The sequence below is a fragment of the Mirounga leonina genome, unplaced genomic scaffold, assembly GCF_011800145.1.
Source record: "Mirounga leonina isolate KUSES-001 unplaced genomic scaffold, KU_Mleo_1.0 Mir_127, whole genome shotgun sequence".
In the NCBI taxonomy this organism is placed as follows: Eukaryota; Metazoa; Chordata; class Mammalia; order Carnivora; family Phocidae; genus Mirounga; species Mirounga leonina.
In genome coordinates, this window is record NW_023270316.1 from 11367090 (window position 1) to 11391127 (window position 24038).

General features: G+C 44.8%; 1 protein-coding gene across 4 annotated transcripts in view; it reads right to left on the bottom strand.

The window, feature by feature from the left end:
• Positions 1–1900: 1900 nt before the first annotated feature.
• CLYBL (citramalyl-CoA lyase) overlaps positions 1901–24038 on the bottom strand; it is a 257573-nt gene continuing 235435 nt past the window's right edge. For 2 of the 4 annotated variants that reach the window (XM_035003114.1, XM_035003115.1), the window contains exon 8: positions 10848–11433. In XM_035003114.1, the coding sequence (XP_034859005.1) occupies positions 11338–11433 (96 nt within the window). In that variant the 3' untranslated portion in view covers positions 10848–11337. Of the gene's footprint in view, positions 3005–10829; positions 11434–24038 lie in introns of those variants that run through there. The other 2 variants (XM_035003113.1, XM_035003112.1) reach the window with 2 other exon arrangements.

Here is a 24038-nt window from a genome sequence, read left to right on the forward strand (position 1 = left end):
TTTTAAAATTTATATCAAAGTCAGTAAGAAAATCAGGTTCACTTCACAAAGCATTCTGCTTAAAAACATCTTCCCAAATTCAGAGGTCTCAGAAATCCTAAAATGAAACTTACTTCATAACTGACCCAACCCCAACCCCATGAGGTATTTTGGGCAGATGTTATGAATTTTTGAAAATTTATGTTTGCCCTACATTTCTACATTCCTAAATGAGTTTTAAGGCAATTACAAAAAAAAAAAAAAATTTTTTTTCACCTTTGAGAGTCAAGATGTGGTCAAAGTTTTTGATTTGGAAATCAGAAGGATCCAATGAAATGTTTATGGATAAAGATAGAGGAGAAATGAAGATATTGAATCTTAGCTGGTAGCTTGGGATGACAACTCCCTATGTGTGAGTGTGTGTTCACACATGAGCCTCCGCTGGGATCAGGGAGGAGCAGTTGATGTTGGGGGAGAGGGGAGTAGCTCATAGACACTAAAAGGACAGATGGTGGCAGACCGTAGCCATGGGGCCAGGATGCTACTAATTTCAAGGCAGTGTCCACCTAGGAACCGTTCTTATTGAAGACTACATTCCCAGAACCATCAAGTTTTTAAAATGTCGTTCAGCTGGAGATGGTTTTTCTTTTGTTGTTATAAAGCCCAGGCATCCACACTAAAGGCTCAAATAACCACATCCTTACTTGTCTACTCACAAGTGTATCTGCGGAAAGAGGCTGAAACCTCTCCACGAATCAGTCAGGAAACAGATAGATGCAAGTTTGGTATTTAGATTAGAAATACAAGTGAAAGAAGGAACATTACCATCAGAAGTGTGCATTTCTAAAGATTCATTTGAAAGTTTTGAAAAAAAGTAAAGCTCATGCCCTGGGGCTTCTGGGAGTATGTACAAAATACAATAATTAAATTAAGTCCAGCAGTTAAAATTCCTCATAAAAAGAAAAAGCTGGAGCGCTTCCCAATGGGGAATGCTTGACTTAAAAGAAAGGTTTTACTCTGTGGCCTGAAGGTCAACAAACTGGGACTCTGTGGGAATGTATAAAATTTCTTAAAGGGTTCTTCCGTCTTTGTTTTGTTGAAAGAAAATAAGAGTAAAAAGGGACAAGTTTTGAAAATTCAAAAAATGAAGGTGCAGACCTAAAATCATCATGATTTTTATAAATGCAGCACCAGAGGCTATGAAAACACGCTCTTTTCTGAGTACTAATCTAACACATATGCTCTTTGAGGAGGAAGGAAAAAGACCAATGGTTCCGTTTGAACAAACCATTTTAAAATGTGCTTGTTTTCAGAAGGAGTGCATGCAAATTCATGGACCATTCATTTGCTACTTATTTTGGAGATATTTACCTTAAATATTCTCATAAATATATTTCACAATTTAAAATTCCCTAGATGACACAAAGACTAATTGATTTTTAAAAGATTTTTACAAAGCAAAGGTGTAAAAAATGATTTGGGGGTTCACATCCTTAGTTACCTAAAATGGAATATTTATCATAATTTGAAAATATCTGTTTTTATAAATAATCACTATTGCTACCTCTCTGGTAATGTTCCCCTTCCCACCCCCAGAAGGAATACAGTTAAGAACACAATAGAAATCAGGGGTGGCCTGGGTGGCTCAGTCGTTAAGCGGCTGCCTTCAGCTCAGGTCATGGTCCCAGGGCCCTGGGATCGAGCCCCACATCGAGCCCCACATCGAGCCCCACATCGAGCCCCACATCGAGCCCCACATCGAGCCCCACATCGAGCCCCACATCGAGCCCCACATTGGGCTCCCTGCTCCGCGGGAAGCCTGCTTCTCCCTCTCCCACTCCCCCTGCTTGTGTTCCCTCTCTTGCTGTGTCTCTTTCTCTGTCAAATAAATAAATAAATAAATAATCTTTTTAAAAAAAGAACACAATAGAAATCAAATTTTATATCCTTGAACTTTGTTACTTATAAGTATCATGAATTTCAGTTGCATACTCAAATAATTTCTACTAAAACATAAGGGGCCAGTAATGCGGGATCCTCATCTTTATTGCTTAAATAGAATCTGAATGTTGCCTTTGCATTAGGACAGCATGATCAAATGCAGGACATTAGGAATAGCAGTTTGGGCAGCAATATTTAATTTACTGAATAATTAGCAGCCTCGTTGGCATTTCTACTTTGATTCCCAAAGTACAATATTAGCTGTCCCCTGCACTCAGGCTCTCTGCAGTAAAATGGGCTAATAAAGTTCCTGTGCCAAGTTCACAGTAAATGAAGGACTATGGAGCATCCTGCAAACAGCCCCCGATTTAGGATGCTAGATTTACCTCCAAAACATGGACACAGAATTAGAAAAAAAATTGCTACCCCATTTCGTTTTCTTCGCTACATTTGTTGATTTTGCATTTGGAATGGCAAGGGGAGGTAGGAAAGTAAGACTATAAGGAAAAGCGAAGTAGAAGCAGACCAAGAGCAGACACAGGGACCAGAGAAGAGAGATGAGACAGAGAATGAAGGTGACGGAGGAGCGGCCAAAGCAGTGAGGTTGGAGCCAAGAGGAGGCCCAGAGAGCTAACACGGCTTGGTGAGTGCACCCTCTGTCCTTGAGAGCTATGTCCTGCTCCTTCATCCCTCCACTGGGATTCCTATCTTCAGACCACCCAAGACATTCTCCTGCCACTTAGACCAGTCCTCAGTGGGCAGTCACGCAAAATGTTCCATCTAGGGGGTGATCCAGGGCCTACAGGAGCCAGGGGCCATGGAGGCCCACTTCAGGGTGGCATTTGCCCGCTGGTGGAGTCTCCTAACTGCGTCTGATGACTACTTGTTTCAGTTGTGATGAGCTCAGATACCTTTGCTGGGTCCGGGACTGTGTCTGAGGGAGGCAGTTAGTGAAAACGAGGTTTCCGTGCCAAGTTCACAGTAAATGAAGGACTATGGAGCATCCGGCTGGCTCCGTCCGTGGAGCGTGTCACTCTTGATCTCGGGGTTGGAAGTTCAAGCCCCACGTTGGGCGTGGAGCCTACTTAAAAAAAAAAAGGAAAAGAGGTTTCGGCTTTTTTCTCATTGTTTCAGAAAACTGATTTGGAGCTTCCTTAGTGGGGAACTTAATGTAACACCAGAAATCTGAGGAATTCTTGGGTGTGGAGCTGTGTGGTTTAGTGCTTTAATTTCAAGACATTCAGACATTCGTTGTAGGCTTGGTTTTGCCAGCTGTGTGACCTTGAGCAAGTCCACTGAAAGGGCCAATATTTGGGCAGCTCCAGGAGGCCGCTCCTATTCTGTGTTTTCTATGTGGATGGAGCCCCCTTCCGCCAGGAATCGGTACTGCATAATCTTCCCGAGCTTCAGTGAGGACAAAATCAGGGTGGTTGGACAGGATGCTAACATGAATTCGTAGTCAGAACAGCTCTACGGTGAAAGAAATTTCCATGGTCCAGGAATGGGACTCGGGGGTTCTGAACAACAACAGCAAAAGAGCCACAAAGCTCCCCTGGAATGTGCATGGCTGTTGGGAGTGTGCCACCCCGCCCAGCGTGTCCAGGGGGTCGGTCCCACCAGTATGTTCTCCTGTGAGGCCAGAGCCTTCAGTGGCCAATAAAAGTGAACGAGAAAATGGGGTTCACCTGATAGAAATTCACTTTCCAGCCAGCTTTGCTGTGGGTGGGGGGGTCCGGGGGGCGGAGAAGGGGGATGGGGGTTCCCGTCCTGGACTGCAGCACAGGCTGGGCACCGAGATGGAAATTATCTGACCTTTCCTGAATGCCTGAAAGCATGATGCTAGTACTTTCGAAAAAATACCATATTTATTTATTTGTTTGTTTTTATTTATTTGACATTCATTCTTTTCTAAAGATGATTTTTTTTTAAATCGTGGTAAAATCTACACATCACCGGATGCAGGCTGCCCCGAGGAGGCTGAGAGTCTGGGCAGCTGTGTGCAGCTGAGGCAGATGTTGCCGGGTGGCTGACAGCTGGGGGCTGTCTGCTGACCTCCCCGGCCCCGGCCCGGCCGGCCGAGCGCGCGAGTGGGGACGGGGCGAGGGCACCCGGCTGGTGCATTCCGTGCCCACTGCCTCCTCCTAGCAACTCTCTGAGTTAGGTATTATTGTTCTAGTTGAAGAAACTGATACTCAGAGAGAATAAACGACTTGTCTGAATGTGACACAACCTGGTCATCGGAAAGCCAGGATTAGAACCTAAGTGTCTGACGGAGAAAGACTCTGTTCCCGATTCGAATGATCACCCTTGGAGCGAACCCTTGCTGGGGGGGAGAGGTGAGCAGGAGAGGGACGCGAGATGCATGGCAGCGTCCAGGATTCAGGGCATCCACACTCTTTGGGGGACACACACACACAACAGCCACCATCTGATCCAGGGCAATGGAAGGACTGGGGGAGGGTCAGCGAGTCGTCTGTGGGCAGCTGGGGACACCTCTCAGACGTGACCTTCAAGGTATGCCTTGCAAAGTGGTTAGGAGTTTGTTGGGTGAGAGGAGGGGGTTGCAGAAGAGGGTCAGGAACTACCACCAGTCGCAGCCCGGCTGCTCGTGGCCAGAGCCCCTTGACAGAGGTGACGCGGCTCTGGTGTGGAAATGCCCGTGGGGCTGCTGCTGGTGGGAGCTCCCTCAAGCCAGACTGGGAGATGCGCCGCAGAGTCTCCCCCCACGAGTCTCCCCCCACGCCGCCGCCGGAAGTTGCTGCCCGAATTCCAGTCCCTGGAAACCCACTGGAGGAAACGGGTGTGGTCCTTTCCTCGTTTGGGAGTTTGGGTTATTAACACAGTTTCCCCGGAGAATCTAAGCCAGAAATTCATGTTAGCTTTTATGTTCTTCCTTCCCTGGAACTCAAAAGAGCCCATTAAAAAAAATAAAATTAAGGGGCGCCTGGGTGGCTCAGTCGTTTAAGCGTCTGCCTGCGGCTCAGGTCATGATCCCAGGGTCCTGGGATCGAGCCCCACATCGAGCCCCACATCGAGCCCCGCATCGGGCTCCCTGCTCAGCGGGAAGCCTGCTTCTCCCACTCCCTCTGCTTATGTTCCCTCTCTCGCTGTGTCTCTCTCTGTCAAAAAAGTAAATAAAATCTTTAAAAAAAAATTAAGCCACATACCTAGAGTGTGTATCTTCTGAAGAAACTCTCCACCACAAGGCTATCTGAAATGGAATGTTCATTTTTCTCTTAATTCTGTGTCTGAATAACTAAGGCAATTTCTTCATTGTTTCAAAACAAAACAGAACCCGGCCAAACCAGCTATGTGGCATTATGTAGACCAAAAAATCCAGTTTGTTTTCACTGAATTTCTCCCCTTTAGCTAGATATTTTAACATCTGTTGGTGGTTGGTCTTCCTTGTTTTTCACAAGATGGAGTTTTCAGTATATCAGCTCTCTCACAACATGTAATGAGAGGAATCTTGAAAATTCCTTCCAGGGCTTAGACTGATCTCTGGGACCAGTTTTCTATATGTTTACATGTTGCACACACAGTGTGAGAAATTGATTTTGACCAGTGGAGAAGCCTAACATAGTTACGGACTCCCTCTAGGTCAACAGGCACAGATACTCCAAGGGTGAGTTTTCTATCCCTTCCGTTAAATAGAAAGCTCTGTCTTTGACTTAGGGTTCAGCACTTAAACCAAGGGAACTTCCTTGGTTCCTGAACAAGAGCTCATACTGGAGAAAGGCACCCCCGGTTGGCCAAATTCTGTCCTAAGCTGGAGCCCAGCTTTCCAATTCCCTGTGTACAGCCAAGGGGAGAACGGGACAAGCCTGAGTGTTTGTTCCCTTAGGAAGTCGGACAGGCTGTTTACAAGCTGACTTTACTCTTCAGACTTCAGGCAGGACTCCCGGCCTCAGGATTGCAGACTGGCCGAGCTCCTGGAGACCAAAAGAGGAGGGGAGAAGGAGATAAAATGGGTGCAAGAAGTGGCTGGTTTTCCAAGCATACGGTCTGTAGTTTTTCACATGTTTTAAATTCTTAATCCGCACCTCTCTCGTTACCTTCACTACTGTCGTCAATGGCACTTTTGTTGCGGCATTTGACATTATTTTACGCCTTTGCTCTTCCTTTGACTTCACACAAGAGCGTTTTAATTTTGAAAGAAAAGTGCATCCGGAACCAGTCCTACGACTTTCATGCTAGCTGGCTGCTTGGCACTGGGTGGGGCTCAACAGATGTTTGTTGAATGAATAAACGAATGAATGAATGGATCCTCTGAAAAAAGTTCAGAGAAATCCTTACTTTCAGAAAAGTTTTCTTGTTTTTGTTTTGTTTCGTTTTTAAACTCGGGATGATCACTTACAGTATCCTCTATGGATTTGGCAGGGAAATTGGAAAAGTTGGTTTTTGAATCTTTTGAAGATTCAAAAAGCAAAAGCAAAAAAGCCACCCAAAATGGAATGCTCATTTTTCTCTTGATTCTAATACCGTGTTTGAATATCGTGGGAAATTCAACTCAATGACTGAAAGCAGGGGGACCCGAGTCCTCCGCAGGTCCCTCCGGCCACGCATCCGGATTGGAGCCCGACAGACTAAGGGCGCGCGGGGGTCTGGTCAAGGGGATCTGGGCCCAAGAGATGCGCCGGTCGCTTGCAGGGTCCGAGGGCTCGTCCTTGCTCCCGGCCCAGGCGCTGACTTCGAGCCGGAGGGACATCGGGGCCGGCCGGTCCCCAGGGCAGGCGCGAGGGCCCCGCGCAGGTGTCGGGCCTGTGCGCGGGGTGCGCCAGGGGTGCTGGGGGCCTGGGAGACCCGAGAGAGACGTTATTGTTACACTGTAACGAGTCTGATTAACATGCTCCTGACACTTTCCCTTAGTTTCTCCGGCTCCTAGCAACAGCTCACAAAGGCGCGGGATCGTCCCGGGCTCCGCGGGGACACGGGGCAGCCTTTGATCTGCCACCATTACAGCGGGGCTGCGCGACAGGCCCGCGGGCTCCGGGCGGGCGGGCGAGCGGGGCCCGCAGCCCCGGCCCACTGGGCTCCCCCGGCCCCGGCCGCGCCCCGCCGGGAAGGGACGGCGCGCGCGGTGCCGCCGGCGCCCCCAGGCTCCGCGGCCCGGTGCCCCCGCGCGCCGCCGGCCGCCCTCGGTCCTCGGGAAGCGCGCGCGGCGGGGGACGCGGACTCCGCGTGTCCGGGCCCCGCGGGCGCACGTCCTTCCGACGGGGCGCGCAGCCCCGGCTCGCCGAGCCCTTCCCGTCGGAAGCGCAAACCCCGAGCCGCTCCCTTCCAGACAAAAATGTCAAAAGGAAGGGCGCGAGCGACAAATCCCTGGTCTTTTACCAGACCTGTAAACAGTTTTTTGTTTTTGTTCTTTCTTTTTTAAATGAAAATTCTGCAGGCTTCAGCCCGCTTAGCTGGAACGGGTCGCATCGACGGCCAACGACCACAAAAGGCGCTAACGACGATTTCAGTTTCTTCCCACACATCACACTCTTTATGTCGTTGGCAGTTCTTACCGATTCGGAAGGAAATATGCGGCCAGATAATTGCTGGAATGCAAACAAACCACCACCAAACATCCGCAATCACCCATCACAGGGCGGCAAAAAGCTGCCCGGTACCACGGCGCAAGCTTTCAGGTACTAAGTTAGGCATTTTAATTGCCATTTTGTTCGCTCTGTTCGCCCCCCACCCCCGGCCCGAGTTAAAATAAAGCGCGGAAAGGAAGATGAAAGTTTTAACATTCAAATGTTGAGCTCTGCTAATTACTTTCCTCCACTTCCCCCCGAAACTGCAGCGTGAAAGCCTTTCACCGGGGGAGGGTCTCTGGGCTGCGAGGACAGTGTCCCCGAGCCTGGGGCATAAACTCCGCGGTGACAGACCGGCTCGGTGGCCCTCGCCGGCATTAATATGCACAAGATCCTGCTGGTAATCTCATAACCTGTTTCGTACGATCAGTTGCCTTCCAAGTACTAGAGGTAAAACTGAAAACTAAAAACGGACGACAGTTAGCTTTCCAAGATGAACGGAAACCATAAAACCAGAATGTCCTTCGAATTAAAAAGCATGTGTTCTTTTTTATCCTCTCAAGACATAGTTAGAAAATACAACGTCTCCAGTGAAGGTCAGTTTCCCCAACGAGGAACGAGGGCAGAACTATTAAGGGTTAATGTGTTAAAGATGAGGGTAACAGGTATATTTTAGAAAAGGAAACAGACAAACCCTACGAGGTCTGTTCCATTTACCCAGCAAAATATGGCAAGCAACGAGCTACTTTCAAATTCAAATAGGAGGTGGTGAAGTCTCCTTGAGGGAGCTTTTCCCAGCCTGTCCCTGGAGGAGAGGACCTGAGGGCAGCGAGCGGTTCAGTACTTCGAAATCTGAAGGGAACTGCACCCAGATGCCGGGGAAATTCCCAACTTGTGCTCACAGACAGTGCGGGACTCCACTGGCGTTTCCGCCTCACCATTTCAATAAAACATGATTGTATTGATATAATCCTCTATACATTAAAATGAGGTTGTCACAGATTGTCATTAAGACCTCAGTAAAACAATGAAGACATTATTGGGCACCCCCCCTCAGGCAAGGTATTAGGGGAATAAAACAATCTACACCACACGGGTCCTATTGAGATTAATGAAAAAATTATGCAAAAAAAAAATCTCAATTTCATTTTCCCGTGACAGGGCTTTGCATACATACAGTCCTGCCCCGCACCTGATGATTTATTAAACTAATCTACAGTGATCACCACTGATGTTCTCAACTCAATCTTGTCCTGGCTCATTTTCTAAGTAATTGTTTCTCATTAGTTCTGATAATGTTTTAATAGTGTTACCCATAATTTAGCCCCCAAGAATTAATAACAAGGGGGTGATATGGCGAAGCGGCTTGTGATGAGCTACACAAAATATAAACAGGTATGGTTTTTAATTAATCGGATGGCTGCGAGGTCCTCTTCTTGTAGTCCACTGCCAACTGGAGGAGTTCCCCAGGACCTCTGACCCTAACTAAACCCTCTTCTGGGGGCCCTCGGTCAGGGTTTCTGCTCGGAGTGGGACCAGAGCAGAGTGGTCCAGATTTTTGGCCCTAGTGGGTCCTAGTCTCATGATATGACCATAATTGGGAACACAGGGTTACAAGGAAGATGATAAATGTGACATTTGGGTGTCAGGTAAAGGTGTGGTGATCTAGGAACCCACGGGCCTGTTGGTGATGGCGGTGGGGAGTCCTAGCCACGTCCCGGCTCTCAGCACCACCCGGAGAGGGACCTTACTGGGCGTGCTGCTTTTCCTATGACCCTTGCCCGCCGCCCCGAAGGCCTAAAGCCCAGTGTGACTGGAGGCCAGTCTTCTTCCCACACTGGCTGAGATACCGTCCTCCTCCTTCCGGCCGCGCCATGTGAGGATGCGGCTAGCTCCCACCTTCCTTTCTAGCTAATTCGGGGACAGCACAGGATGGCCAAGGTGAAGAGTGACAGTGCTCTCAGGAGGGGCTGGAGAGAGGGGTGCGCAGAGGAGAGGAGACCCCCCCCCCGCCCGAGGCAGGCCGGGACCCCAGCTTAGCACATCCCGTCCCCGTTCAAGAGCTGTGGCCTCAGATCCCAGGTTTGGGATTATTAGTTGGTGTTTCCAGAATGTGTTTCCCCAGAACCGTCCTGCCTGGATCCGGTTCCTTCCGCCCGCCTGGCAGAACTGCATCATCCCCTTCCTTCAGTGCACTGGGTGGGTGGGGGTTGCGGGACGGTGTGTGGGCCTCTCCCACTCGGCTTGGGTTCCATGGCGCCCCTCCTTGTATATAACCTTCAACTCCACTTACCTCTCGGCTTCCTGTAGGAACTGCAAGAAGCAGGGGCAGAGCAGACCCCTGGCTGGGCCATACCGTTGGGGCCATGGAGGAAATAAACAACCAGGGTGTAGGAGGAGGTGAAAAATGAAAATAAAAAAACAACTGTTTTCTATTTACAAATTTAAAGAAACAGAACAGCCTTCCCCGCGGTGTTTGTCTAAGAGTAGCAGCTTTGCGGCTGTGTAGGTCATGAAAAGGTTGGTGTAGAGTTTAAAACTTCCCATTCTGTGAATTTCTTAAAGAACAGTCGTCCAGAGTCTCAACACAAAAGCTCATGATTTAATGAGGAGCAGAAACAAAATCTCTGATTGTTGGTGTTTCAGATTTCATTGGCGTCCTCTGGCAAACACAAGTTGATCCTCCCCAGCTTCAATACCCTTTAGCCTTCAGTATAAGAGCACATGCTGAATAGGGAAGAATGGCTGGTTGTTATGTTTATTTACCCTTCCTACAAGCTGGGTTAACCTCTTCAAAACAGCTTTACTAAGCCCGTTAACCACACCGCCCGTATGACCTGCAGCAGCATCTCTAATGTGATGCAAATCTCGCAGGGGACCATATGCACCAGCTCGGCCGCATTGTGTCTTCTTAGAGGCTACAAGTTTATTGCTGAGGGGGCCCTGTCCCGGCCATACATTTACAGGGGGAAGCGGCCTCCATGGCAAACAGTTAAATGGGGAAATTAAGGGAGAGAATGGATGGTCTTGTGTTTCTGCACATTTTTTTTTAATTGCTGGTAACTGTTGACCCAAAGCATTCACCCAGGATGAGGGCTTTCATAGTTCTCATCTACCGGTTCAAATGTATGGATGTTTCATTTTGGGAGGTGGAGGTTAAGAGTAATCAGCTTTGAAGATTTATTTTTAGAAGCTATCTGATACTTAAGTTTTCTATGCCATCTCTCATTTTATCAGATTTCTAGTGAAATAAACGTAACCCCTTCATTTAACTACAATTTTTTTTAAAGATTTTATTTATTTATTTGACAGAGAGAGACACAGCGAGAGAGGGAACACAAGCAGGGGGAGTGGGAGAGGGAGAAGCAGGCGCTCCGCTGAGCAGAGAGCCCGATGCGGGGCTCGATCCTAGGACCCCGGGATCATGACCCGAGCCCAAGGCAGACGCTTAACGACTGAGGCACAAGACTGGCCTTAAAACTATTTACAGTGTCGACTAATGAACAATGTGGGAAACATCTAACATGAGAAATGTGAAGGGAGCGGACATATTCGAGAAAGATCTGTTTCATTAAAGACCTAACATCCCCCCAGCCCATCTCTCTCCACTATTTTATCTCCCTGTGAAATCATAAGTGCATATTTGTAACACATTAATGAGCAATAAAGTCCTAAGCTTGGAATCAAAAAGGAGAAAGTTCATTTTTAGAGGAATAACTGGCCAGTGAGATAATACACCCACAAAAATTGTGATTAACATTGTAACCATTTGAACTGTAAATGGGAGAAAGGTTCCAATCTGGCATACTAACAAGTTGCCTTGAGTATTATGGTTTGTCTTTAAGAAACCCACTGTATATGTTCAGCCCACCTGATGAGAGCTTCATTTAACAGATCATTTTTCCTTGATGGATGTGGCAAGCGTAACAATGTTCTGGGCTTGCTTCAGTAACGGCTTGTCGGTCATACTCCCTTGGAAAGTAAAGGCTCCCTGGAAAACAGAGAACACAAACTTCCTGAAAGAATGTTCAGAAATTATAGGCTTCCTTTCTGTGCACACTTGTACAACAAGAACATTTTAGATTCTACCTGAATTATATTGACTTTCCCACCCAACTTTTGAGAAAGCCAAAGTAAATTACAGGGGAAAGATTTCTTTTTTCCTCCTAAAGAGGGAAAAAAACCCAAACAAACCCTTCAGCATTTTAATGGAGGGGAAAAGCATCACACAGAAGGTATTTGAAACTGTTCATTTAACTCTTGAAATCAAGCAGAAAACAACTATGGAAGGAAATGCAAATACTTCCTTATATAGTTTTAAAAATATTGCATAGAACTTAAAAAATAGTAACATGCTCTGGTCACCAATTGTTGTTTGAAAAAATAACTGTATCATCAGTTTAATGGCAAAATGCTTCCTTCTTGTAACATAACTGAGGGGTAACACTACCATGTGATGAGAAAATGTAAGGTAGGACTGTACTTAATAAAAAGAGATTCCTCTGTTGGTATATACATGCTGAAGAGGACTAGAATGACAAGGGACATGAGCCTGTAACAAAGAAGTCACAGGTCTGTTGAATGGTGAGTCTGGAAAGAATTTCTGAGAACTCCTAGTTTATCCCCATTTTACGGATACATTTTCTTTTAAGCTTCTGCAAATACTTAGTGAATGTGCATGTGATCTATGTCCTGTTCTAGATGAGGAAACTGAGGCCCAGGGTAGTTAAGTGATTTTCCAAGGTATGTGACTAGGAGAAGTTAGAGCTGGAGTTAATATTTGGGTATTGGAACCTCAAGCCTTTATTAGAAACCCCCGTATTAAGGTAACGAGGTAGTGTCTTTACTGCATCAGAAAAAAAAATTAACTGGACAGAAGGCAGTATGCCCAGAATCTGAAGTTCATGTCTGGTTATTTACATTCTTTTAATCACTTCTTCTTGCTGTTTACAATCACAGCTCTTCTCTTCCTTCCTTCCACCTGTTGGCAAGGATGCTGGTGGATGGGAGCAATCATAATTCTTGCTGATGGTCCAGCTGCATATACTGCCGCCCATTTCTGATTTCACAAGTACCACCTCTTGACAGACAATGTTGTCATTACTCAAAAGTTCTGGGATGGGGCTCCTGGTCTCTCTGAAAACCCTTATCTCCCACAATTACAAGAATTACACATAGGATGGAGATTTTAAAAAGTGGCAGGGAAAAAAAAAAAAAAAATATCCCCCCCCCCCCCAAAAAGTGGCAGGGAATCCTTAGTAATGACTTTGGAATTCATTTTTTTAATTATTTTTTAAAATGTTTTATTTATTTATTCATGAGAGTCAGAGAGGGGGGGGGGCAGAGGCAGAGGCAGAGGGCGAAGCAGTCTCCCCGCCGAGCAGGGAGCCCGATGTGGGACTCGATCCCAGGACCCTGGGATCATGACCTGAGCTGAAGGCAGATGCCCAACCATCTGAGCCACCCAGGTGCCCCTAGAATTTATTTTTCAATCAAGAGAGATTTAAAAGCCACTGGGATTAGAGTTTTCACCAATGGGTATCTAACCTTCTCAGCCTTAGAATGATAAATCTGATTCATATGAGAACCTGTGCTGGCCTAAAATCCTATACCTGAAGTCATTTTCCAACCCTCTCATTTTTACTGTTTATATTTCTAGATTGACTTTTGCCTAATTTCGTTCAGCCTAGAGTGAATTTTGGTCATCTCTGTGACCATGATGAGTTTTATGAATTCAGTTAGAAGTTCCAAGGATGTTCCATGGGTTAGCATAGCATGTGAAATCAGGGCGGGGGACTCACGCTGTTTTACAAGGCAATAGTCTAGTTTTCTTATTGGAGTAAATGATGAAGACCAAAGGCCTCCTGGTTATCCGCCCACCAAGTGGATTATGGCCCTGTAAAACAGCACATCTGTCCTGCTAAGATTTAAATAATAGGCTGGAGAGACAAAATTAGAATAGATGCACATGAAATCAAAACGATGCGCAGAGAATCAAAATGACGGCCTTGGGTTTATGCCATGTTTCCCAAATCTGCTTTGGGTTCCACGTGCACATCAAAGATGCAAAATATTTCATGGAGATCATTTCTTTCTTTTACGGTGGCAGATTTTGCTTGACTTCCTTCATTAAGCCTAAGCTGAAAAACAAAGTTCAACATTTTTGTTTGTCTCCTTCATCTCTACAAATTGAGGATCTTAGTGTTATGAATTAGACCGCCTAAAATGAATATCCTCCTGCTTTCACATATCGACCTATAATATGGCTGGGGTTTTTAACATAAGGATCTACATGTGAAATGTGAATGGGTCTGTTGGTCAGGATCTGGTAAAAATGCAGTCTGTCAAATGTTACTTGGATTTGTGGGGAGGGTTTGAAACAGTCCTTAATGAATGATTAGAGATAAGTTTCCATTTTACAGCCCAGTGCTTTCCTGAGAAATTGGCACACCATTTCAAAAAATAAAGAGAGCCTCCATCAGCTTGAAGATTCAGACTATAATTTGGTTTAAAATGCCTTTAAATAGTAACTTATTCATAATTAACTACCTTAACAACCAGGACTACCACAATAATAATAGCTATAATTTTTTGAGCAGTTGCTAGATCAGTGACTGAGCCAGAGACTTGACAAGCTTTATTTCATGTAACGCTCATAAGAACACTGTGAGGGAGATACTATTATGCAACCCTATTACAAATTTCTTTTAAAAAATTCTTTTTCTTTTTCATTGTGGCAAAAACACATAACATAAAATTTATCACCTTAACCACTTTGAAATGTACACTTTTCTAATGTTAAGTATATTTGCACTGTTGTGCAACAGATCTCCAGAAATTTTTCATCCTGCAGAACTGAAACTCTCTACCTATTAAACAACTTACTCCCCATCCCCTCTCTGGAAGCCCCTGGCAGCCACCATTCCATTTTGTTTCTGTTAAGTCTTGTATCTATCCCCATTTTGTAACTGAGGGAACTGGGGCACAAGGAACTTAAGAAACGGATACATGCCTTCCCTGTAGCTACTGAGGTGTAGAATTGGGACAAAAGCTAGCTCTAGCTGATCCAGAGGGTGTTCTCCAGGCTTATACCCTAGGCTTATAGATTGAAAAGTGTTTCTTCTTCTTCTTCTTCTTTTTTTTAAAGATTTAATTTATTTATTTATTTGAGAGAGAGAGAGAGAGACAGAGAGACAGAGCGAGCATGAGCTGCGGGAGAGGGAGAGGGAGAAGCAGATTCCCTGCTGAGCAGGGAGCCCGATGGGGGGCGCTCCATCCCAAGAACCTGGGATCATGACCTGATCCAAAGGCAGATGCTTGACCAACTGAGCCACCCAGGCACCCCTAGACTGAAAAGTGTTTTCTGAGTGGCTTTCCTGACCAACTGGACCAGAATCCATCTGAGGGGAATGGTAGGGGGTGTGGCTTGTTAAAATGCATATAGGGCCCCATCCTATATGGTGTGATGCAGAAGGCTGGGGGTGGAGGCTTGGCCAGGAATCATCTCAGGATTCTAAAGCACATTCAAGTTGCAGAAGTGCTGTGTTTTAGCTCCCCTGCTTAGAAATAATTAGGCTGACTTTGATATGGATCCCGCCTGATCCCTGCCCTCAAGGAGCGTGTGCTGGAGGAGACAGGAAAAAAAAGAAGCAGGTGCCGTCAAATGCAAAAAGAATCAGGAAAAAGGCCAGCGTGATGAGCACAGAGCGATCTGAGGGTCTGAAATGAGTGCCCTTCTTGTGCACTCAGGATCACTGTTGTCAGGTCACACATTTCATGTGGAGGTGATACTGTGTCCCTAGCGCAGATCATGCATTCCCGGCTAGACTGGCCATGGAGCTCTGTATGCAATGGGCTCTTACTCAACAGTTACCTATGAAGTTACTTGTAGTAAATCCCTGGTCAATCACTTTGGCACATTTTGCTATACACACGTGTAGGGTTTCAGACTCCTGGAAGTGAAGGGCAACACCATCTTAGCATATGTGTTATCTGTACCGCAAAGAAAACAAGTACTCTTAGGCTAGGGTTTTTCTAACAACTCACTCATTGCCCGTTGCTAAGATAAGCATCGAGATAAAATGAATTCTGCCAGACCCGGAAGTTCTTCATGGGGGTGAGTCTGACTTACAGTTTAATAACAAAAGGAGAGATGATGGGGGTGGCCGTGATGATGACAGTAATCATCCACAGGAAACATTTAGAGCAATGTTATATATCATATATACCACATATATGTTGCATCCCTGGCACTTAATACCTGAGAACTTTGTCTCTAGAGTACTAAAAGGTTAATTTACTAGAAACACGAAAGGATCTAATTCTTTCCCTACTCACTTTCATTTTCAAATCACATCTCTGGGCACTCGGGGGGTTCTCTCGGGCGTTCCGGTGATGGTGGCGCTCTGTTGGCCCAAATGATAATGCTTGAGTAGAGCTGTCATGGTCCTTTTGTAGGGTGACACTCCTCTTGTATGACTCTAAGCCTAATGCCCAGTGAAATATTTGCCTCACAGCAGTTCCCAGTGAATTCCTAAAACTTTTGTCAGCATTGGCCATTATGAAATTTCTCTTCAGGATCTTCTTGGTTGTGCCCTCTATTTACTCAAATCTTGCAGGCCCAGCATGGCCTGTGATGAGCTCTTCCTCACTCACAAAATCAGCGGCTCCTCCCTACTCCTCAAAAAGGGGGAGGGGGTATGATACTCCACTGAGGTATTCTGATGGACACTTTCGTTCTTCTGTCTTTCCCATTTTTCACCCTATCACCCTGGAGAGTCCTTGGACAGGCCCTAGGACAGCCCTTGGTCACCCCATGATTTGGTTATGACATTCCTTTTAAGGATGTTAGTTTGGGTGCCAGGTACCCACAGCACAGTGGGAAGGTCTCACTGAGAAACTGCTGGGACGCTGATTGGAGAGTTGCACCTTCCTAATTGGGATCTTGTTGTGATCTTTCTAAAACACTGGGTAGGATTATCCATTTGCTTAAACCTGGCTTTGGCTCCCTCTGGACTTACAAAATCAAGTGCAATCTCCTAAGCAGGGATCCCAGGACTCCCCATGAGTAGACCAGACCCTGCCTCTGGTCTCAGCTTTGTCTCCTGCCAGTCCACCCGCATCCACACCCACTCACACTCTTCTGTACCTCTCCCATATGCTCTGTTCTCTGCTCTCAAGGACCTTTCCCTGTCTTTCCTGTAAACTCCTCATCCTTCAAAATGTCAGAAGATGTCAGGTCTATGAAGTGTTTCTGGAATTCCCTGGTAGGGCTAAATTCTCCTTCCTTTTTTTTTTTTTTAAGTAAACTCCATGCCTAATATGGGGCTTGAACTCACGACCCTGAGATCAAGAGTCACATGCTCCGGGCGCCTGGCTGGCTCAGTTGGTAGAGTGTGCAACTCTTAATCTCAGGGTCGTGAGCTCAAGCCCCATATTGGTCATAGAGCTTACTTAAAAAAAAAAAAAAAAAAAAAAGAGTCACATGCTCTGCTGAGCCAGCCAGGCGCCCCTCTTCTTCCTTTCTCTGTACAGCCTCCCATTACAGCCCTTGTCACCCTCCATTGTAATGATTTGTTTACACTGCTGTCTTTCTCACTAAGCTGTGAGACTCTTGAGGAAGGGGCCATGTCTCATAGATCTTTGAATGCCCAGAACCCAGTACTCAAAACATGGTTTGGAGTGGAGCCTGGCTCTTTTGTGGGGCTCGAGTTGGGTGACTGAGGGGAGAGTGATTTGGGAAGATGCTATCTATCTTACCCATCTCCTCTCCTTCATTCTGCAAGCATCTTTCTGTGCCACTTGATCTTTCCTTGGTCTGGTAATACTGGTCAGTTGGCTAACACTTGCTGAGCCTCCAGTAGGACACGGTGACTTTCCCTAACAAATGTGATGCTGGCTTGGGGTCAGGTTAACTCATGCAAGTGATGTAACAGTTAAAGTGCAAGCAAGTCTGTCATATTTGTGGTACTTAAGGACTGAGGAGCTACAGAGAAACAGGGCCATCAAAATGGAGGTGGTTTGGCTAGGGAAAGGCTTTGAGGAACAGTTACATTTAAAGTCAGGTTTAGAAGGTCAGGGATGCCAAAGGAACAAGAGAGGGGTGGGGGATACTGGGAACAGCACATAGAGACACACCAGTGGGGTTGACTTTCTCTGTTCTGCAGGAGCCCTCCATGCCTCTGGTCACCAGTGATTCAATAGATCAAGCAAATGAAAGGATCACAGTATGAGATACTGCATCGGTCTATGGCTGAATGGGATTCTCTAGGATCTAAGGAAAGGGAGCCTGATCCAGCCTATATTAAGATGGATGATTGCTGGTTCTGTTCCTCATTAGCTGCTTGACTTTCCTTATGCAGGAAGGACTTAGCTTGTTCTTGATGAAGCTGGACTGGAACCCACCGGAATCCCTCTGTTCTTGTTGCATGCCCTGGTGAACCCACTACTTGCTCCTTCCTGGACCTTGAGGGGAAGAGGTTGAACCACCTGTTTCCTTTCCTCTATTTTGGGCATTCTCCCTCTAAGGGTGCTCTAGGGATCCAACAATGGGAAAGCTAAGAGCTGGCCCGGTCCAGCTTTGATTCTGAGTGGGACCATCATAGATAGGTTGACCTGGGCACCAGGGGGAGGGATGGATGTTCATTCTCCGTTGAGGAGGAAATATGGATTCTCTCAAGCCTACGCTCTAGTTTAACTATAGACCTTAGTAAGGCCTGGAATATTTACTTCCAAACTGAAAATTGGGGAGGTGCAATCTTATTAGTAAGACCCATTGCCAAAAAAAGAGATTCATCTGATAGTACTTTATGATTTTACAAAACATTTCAAAGACATCTTACTTGCAGGAGGCAGGGCATGGTAATTTCTGTTTTACGGATGCAAAAACTGCAGTTCAGATTTCGTTAACCTTTTTAAAGGAACTTATGGGAAGGATAGGACTAGAATCTAAGGTTTATCACCCCAAATCCCAAACTCTTTCCCCTATTTGGTGTACTCCAAAGTATGACTGGTAACAATGCTGAGATGGTTACAGAAAAATATTTAAATATAACACTTTTTAAAAATATATATTTATTTTACATGATACTGTATATTTAAAAATTTTATTTTGATGTGATTTTCAAAAAATAACTACCATATCTAAACTGTTACTTCAGAGGTATTATTACTTAGGATGAGGCTGAAAAAAATGTATGTAGGTAAGGTGCAGATAAGCAAATATGTGAAAATGTAATTTTATTTCACTTTATTGTTTAAGATTTTATTTATTTATTTATTTGAGAGAGAGCGAGCGAGCGAGCACGGGGGCAGGGAAGGAGCAGAGGGAGAGGGACAAGCAGACTCTGTGCTGAGCTGGAGCCCAACGCAGGGCTCCATCTCATGACCCTGAGGTCACCACCTGAGCTGAAATCAAGAGTTGGACACTCAACCAACTGAGCCACCCAGGTGCCCTGAAAATGTAATTTTAATAAATGAATTCGGGAACAACTGAAATATAACATGCTTCCATCCTGAGTTTCCACTTGACAGCTTTTACTGTAATTATGACACCAGAAATACTGCAGGATATTTTCAGTGAGAAGAAAATCAATAATAAATATGTGAATGACATTTTAAGTCCTCAAAATACCTAAAGCATATGTAAGAAGGACTAAAGGAGGTGACATTTGATCCTTGTATATGCTTCTGAGTATCAGGAACCCTCTGCTTTATAGATAAACATTTTTTTAAATTGCCATTAAGAGAGTAAACGGATATTTCTGAAGACTTGGGAAATAGGGAACACATTTTTCTTATTTTAACACTTAAGTTGTAGTGATAATTTGATAGGTATTTTAATAATATTTTGAATTAAAAGTCAATAGCCAATTACTGCTATGGCCAGAGAATTTCAAGGCTAATGTAGCTCTATATGAATTTCTACAAGTTCAACTGAAGCCATTCTGCATGGTCAACAATTCACATTGGGCTGATGTGTCATTACTATTAGTACTAAAATTCTGACAGATGATGTTCCATGGCCTTTGATGGGGAAGCCCTTTAAATGATTCCTAAGAATGCAATAGTTGGAATATCCGAATGGGGGTTACTTCTGCACCAAACTGGGGAATGCAGTGACCACTCAGGCCTGTTGAACTGTTCAGGAAGGCCCCTCAGACATGGCCTCAGAAGGGGTGTGGGGTGTGGGGAATCCTGCATCCTGGGCAGCCTATCAGATTTATTTTCCAATTTCTGAAAGGTGAAAAAACCTGGAGAAGCTCCCTTCTTATCCTTCCCATCTTTTTCCCTGTAGTTCTCTGACTATAAGAACTCAGAGCACGGAACCATCAATGGGGTATGAAAGGCAGGGCCCTGGTGCAGGCAGTTCTACTAGCGAAGTCAGCGTGGCCCAAGAGGACACAGCAAGGATCACCTGTCCAGGCAGCCCCTCTGTGACTTTCCACCTAACAGAAATGGACAACTTTCTAGGATGGGCATTCTGAGTGGTATTCTGTAGCTTGCAGCTGAAACAAAAAGTGCACACAGATACATACAGAGAAAGGCTCTTGCTTCTCTGGGTTCTCCCATTTAAGGCACCTTGATGGAGAGGCTAGGAATATGGCCTCTGAGGTCGTCTACACCTTGAATCCAAGCTCTGCTTTTTCCTAGCTCTGTGTGATCCACAGCAAACAACGCTATACTTTCCTGAACCTCAGTTTCTTCACCTGTAAGATGGGCATGAAAATTCCTCCCTTTCAGAATTGCTGTGAGCATTAAGTAAATTAGTGTAGGCAATGGCCTGTCACTGAACAGGCTGTCAGTCCACGGGACCTGCAGCTGGTATCCCCACTCACTGCCCTTGCTGTCGCCACGGCTGTGACTGTGTCCCCCGACACGGACTGCTGTCACCACCACCCCCATCACTGTTGTTACTGCCAGTGCTGATGTCAGCCAGAGAGGATTTAATTCCATTTATCACAGAAAGGTGCAGTGAGAAGCACAGAATTTGAACCGTAACAGGATTTTATGATTTTGGAGTAGCTTTAAGGGTTCTGAGGGACATCAACATTCTCTCTCTCTCTCTTTTTTTTTTTAAGATTTTACTTATTTATTTGCCAGAGAGAGAGAGATTGAGAGAGGGAACACAAGCAGGGGGAGCGGGAGAGGGAGAAGCAGGCTCCCCGCTGAGCAGGGACCCCCCCACGCGGGGCCCCACTGAGCAGGGACCCCCCACGTGGGATCATGACCTGAGCCGAAGGCAGACGCTTAACGGACTGAGCCACCCAGGCGCCGGGACATCAACATTCTTGAAGATGCAGTGAGTAGAGGCCCACTCATGCCTAAAGCTTCCTGCCCCCTCTAAACTATAAATCATAGATTGAATTATCCCTTTAAGAAACTAGAATCAGATGCTATATATAATTTGACACAGCATCAGTATTTGAAGACAAATACATTTAAAAGAATTTAAAAACTTAGAATATCGGCTGAGGAGACACCAATCAAAGGCAGGTGATCTGAAATTGGGAACATCGCTTACACTGGAGGAGGTAGTAAAACAGAAAGACGGTGTTTCCAGCAAGAGAGAGCAGGAGAATGAAGAGTACTAGCAAAGATGCATGGCCTGATGCATTTATAAAAAGGAGGAAATTCCTTGGGATGTGGAAATTGAGTGAATGTAAAATGACATTCATTAACATTTTGCTTTTTAAAAAGGAAGCATGAAATCATTTAGCTTTAGTTCTGCACAGAAAATAGAAACACTTGTGTTATCCACTGGTAAGATTATTTGGGGACTTTACCAACAGTTTTGGGAAGTGGAAAGAGAAAAGAAGAAACAGTGGAAGGCTTGAAAGATGAATTTGGCAGGGAAGACGGAGGTGGCTGGAGAGTAGGGAGGAGAGCAGAGGTGAATGCTTGGGTCTATTATGTTAATATGTGACCAGTCCTGAGTTGTCTACTTGCCCAGATGGAGGGTCTCAGTGGATCAGAGCCATCCTTACTTTACAAACGGACAGGGGAGACCAAAGGTGCCTTTGTTTTGAAAGTTCTTCTCAGAGCCCATGAAGTGTAGACTGCAAGATTTATCTTTAAAAATATTCAGGCAGAATGATCAGGTAGGGACAGACAAGTCTTTATTTTAAATATCTTTTGATAAGGGAATTTGGAAAAAGTATGCCATGTGGAAAGCTACCTACTGAGGTGAAACAATTAGATTTATAAGCATATTGCAATTTAAAGGAGTTTCCACATTTGCTAGAACATTAGATGTTGTACTTAATTTTCTGTTTTTTTTTTATAGCTTTACTGAGGTATAATTTGCATACCATAAAATTTGCCCATTGTTAAGTGTATAATTGGTTGATTTTTAGCAATTATATAGGGTTCTGCAGCTATCACCTTCCACTCAGATTTTTTTTAAACCAGAGATCTTATTTGAAAATATTTTTGGGGCGCCTGGGTGGCTCAGGTCATGATCCCGGGGTCCTGGGATCGAGTCCCGCATCGGGCTCCCTGTTCCGCGGGAAGCCTGCTTCTCCCTCTCCCACTCCCCCTGCTTGTGTTCCCTCTCTCACTGTGTCTCTCTCTGTCAAATAAATAAATTTTTTAAAAAAAGAAAATATTTTTATTTTTAACATCGAGTTAAATGTGTAAACGTTTTTATTTAATTTAGAATATTTCATGTCTAATTTAAGCTGGTATTGCCTATGAGAAAAGCAGAGAATGTAAGTCATTTTATTTTATTTTATTTTTTTAAAAGATTTTATTTATTTATTTGGCAGAGAGAGACACAGGGAGAGAGGAAACACAAGCAGGGGGAGTGGGAGAGGGAGAAGCAGGCCTCCCGCCGAGCAGGGAGCCCGACGCGGGACTCGATCCCAGGACGCTGGGATCATGACCCGAGCCGAAGGCAGACGCTTAACGACTGAGCCACCCAGGAGGCCCAAATGTAAGTCATTTTAAAGTAGCTTGCACCTAACAGCAAAAATGTTAAACGTCTTCTATTTTATACACCATAGGCTTATTCTTTCTTTGGAAAACACATCTAAATGAACTAACATTAGCTCAAAGTCACTTTAAATTTTAAAAATTTATTAAAATGTAACTGATGCGCAATGATAAAATAATAGGTGAAAATATTTTTTCAATTATTCTAGAAGGAAACAAAAGTGTTTTAATTGTTATACGTAGAGCAAGTAATTTCTTTCTGACACTGTCAGAAATTTAGAAACCAGTTAGCCAAACAGTACTTACTAAATGCATATTGTATACCTATTTCTGTCCAAGATGCTGTGGGGAGGTATGTGATTCAGTAGACCGAATTCCTTACTCTCTAGGGTAGTGGTGAGAAATTTCCCTACTTTCTTTTCATTCAGGCCCACTAACCTAAAATGGAAAAAAAAATTATAGAAACTCTTGATTTACATTTTTTAATAAAATAAGAATCCCATTTGCCTCCTTTTAATATAAAAAGAATTACAAAATTCTTTAATAAGTACAACAAAAAATTCAAAGAATGCTCTGAACTTCTTATAATCGACTAAAGGAGAGAAGGCAATGGATGGTGGTGGGGTGTAGAGATGACGTGAGAGGAAAAGAAGATAAAGAGGAAGCAAGTAAGGACTCATGGAAAGGAAAACAAGGAAGAAACAGTAAAAGCCATACAGAGAACACACATCCAGACCCACACATACAAAAAGGGAGAAATACTCTTACGAGAAAAAAGAGAGAAGATGTCCAAAGAGTAAAACCATCCTTTCATGGCCCTTGTTTCGATCTTGCTATGAAAGACACTGAAAGCCATGGTGTGTTTGTGCAACCACAGGTGTTAAGTGAGACACAGGACATTGGGAACCTGTCCTTCGAGCGAGATGAAACGGAGCTCGGGGCTAGATATGGCCTCTTTGCCAAAGGCTCCCAGTCTAGCTCGGAGAGTTTCCAATCTACGCAGGGAGATGGAACGAATGATGACTAATAAAACAGAGCAGGGTTTGCAGTAATCAGAGCCAAGAAGTATTTCTGGGGCAGGACAGAATTGAGAAGGAGGGTGCGATGTGGGGAATAATAGCAGGGAGGGTTGGGAAGGCACACAGATACTCTGTGCTCTTTCCCTCCTCATCCGTTTCTGCTCATGCAAGAAAAAAAAAAGTGTATGACTAAGAGAAAGATACTAATCTTAACTAACCAAATTCACATTTTGTTTGTGACTGAACAGTTTTAAGGCTCTATCTAGTTTTGGTCATTAGTGTGGGGTTCAGTGTGACCCAAGTGAAGCCACATTTATGCTAACTGTTCATACCTTTATTTACAAAGTGAGCCCGGAATGCTGCTAAGGTGCTCTATCACCACCTTAGCTGTGAGTGACCGCAGGTAACTTCTAAACCCTTCTTGAGTCTCAGTGTCTTAAGCTGTAAACTGAAAGGATTTAACTGGTAGATTTCTGAGATTTTATCCAATTAAAAGAATTATATTTTTAATTGAAACTGAGCAAACAAATATCCTGAGAATATAAATCAGAATAGAAATACTCCGATTAAAATACCTCTAAGAGCATGTTCTAAATTAAGGACGAAGCAAACAACTTTAGAAAACATCAGATTTAACCTACGTATA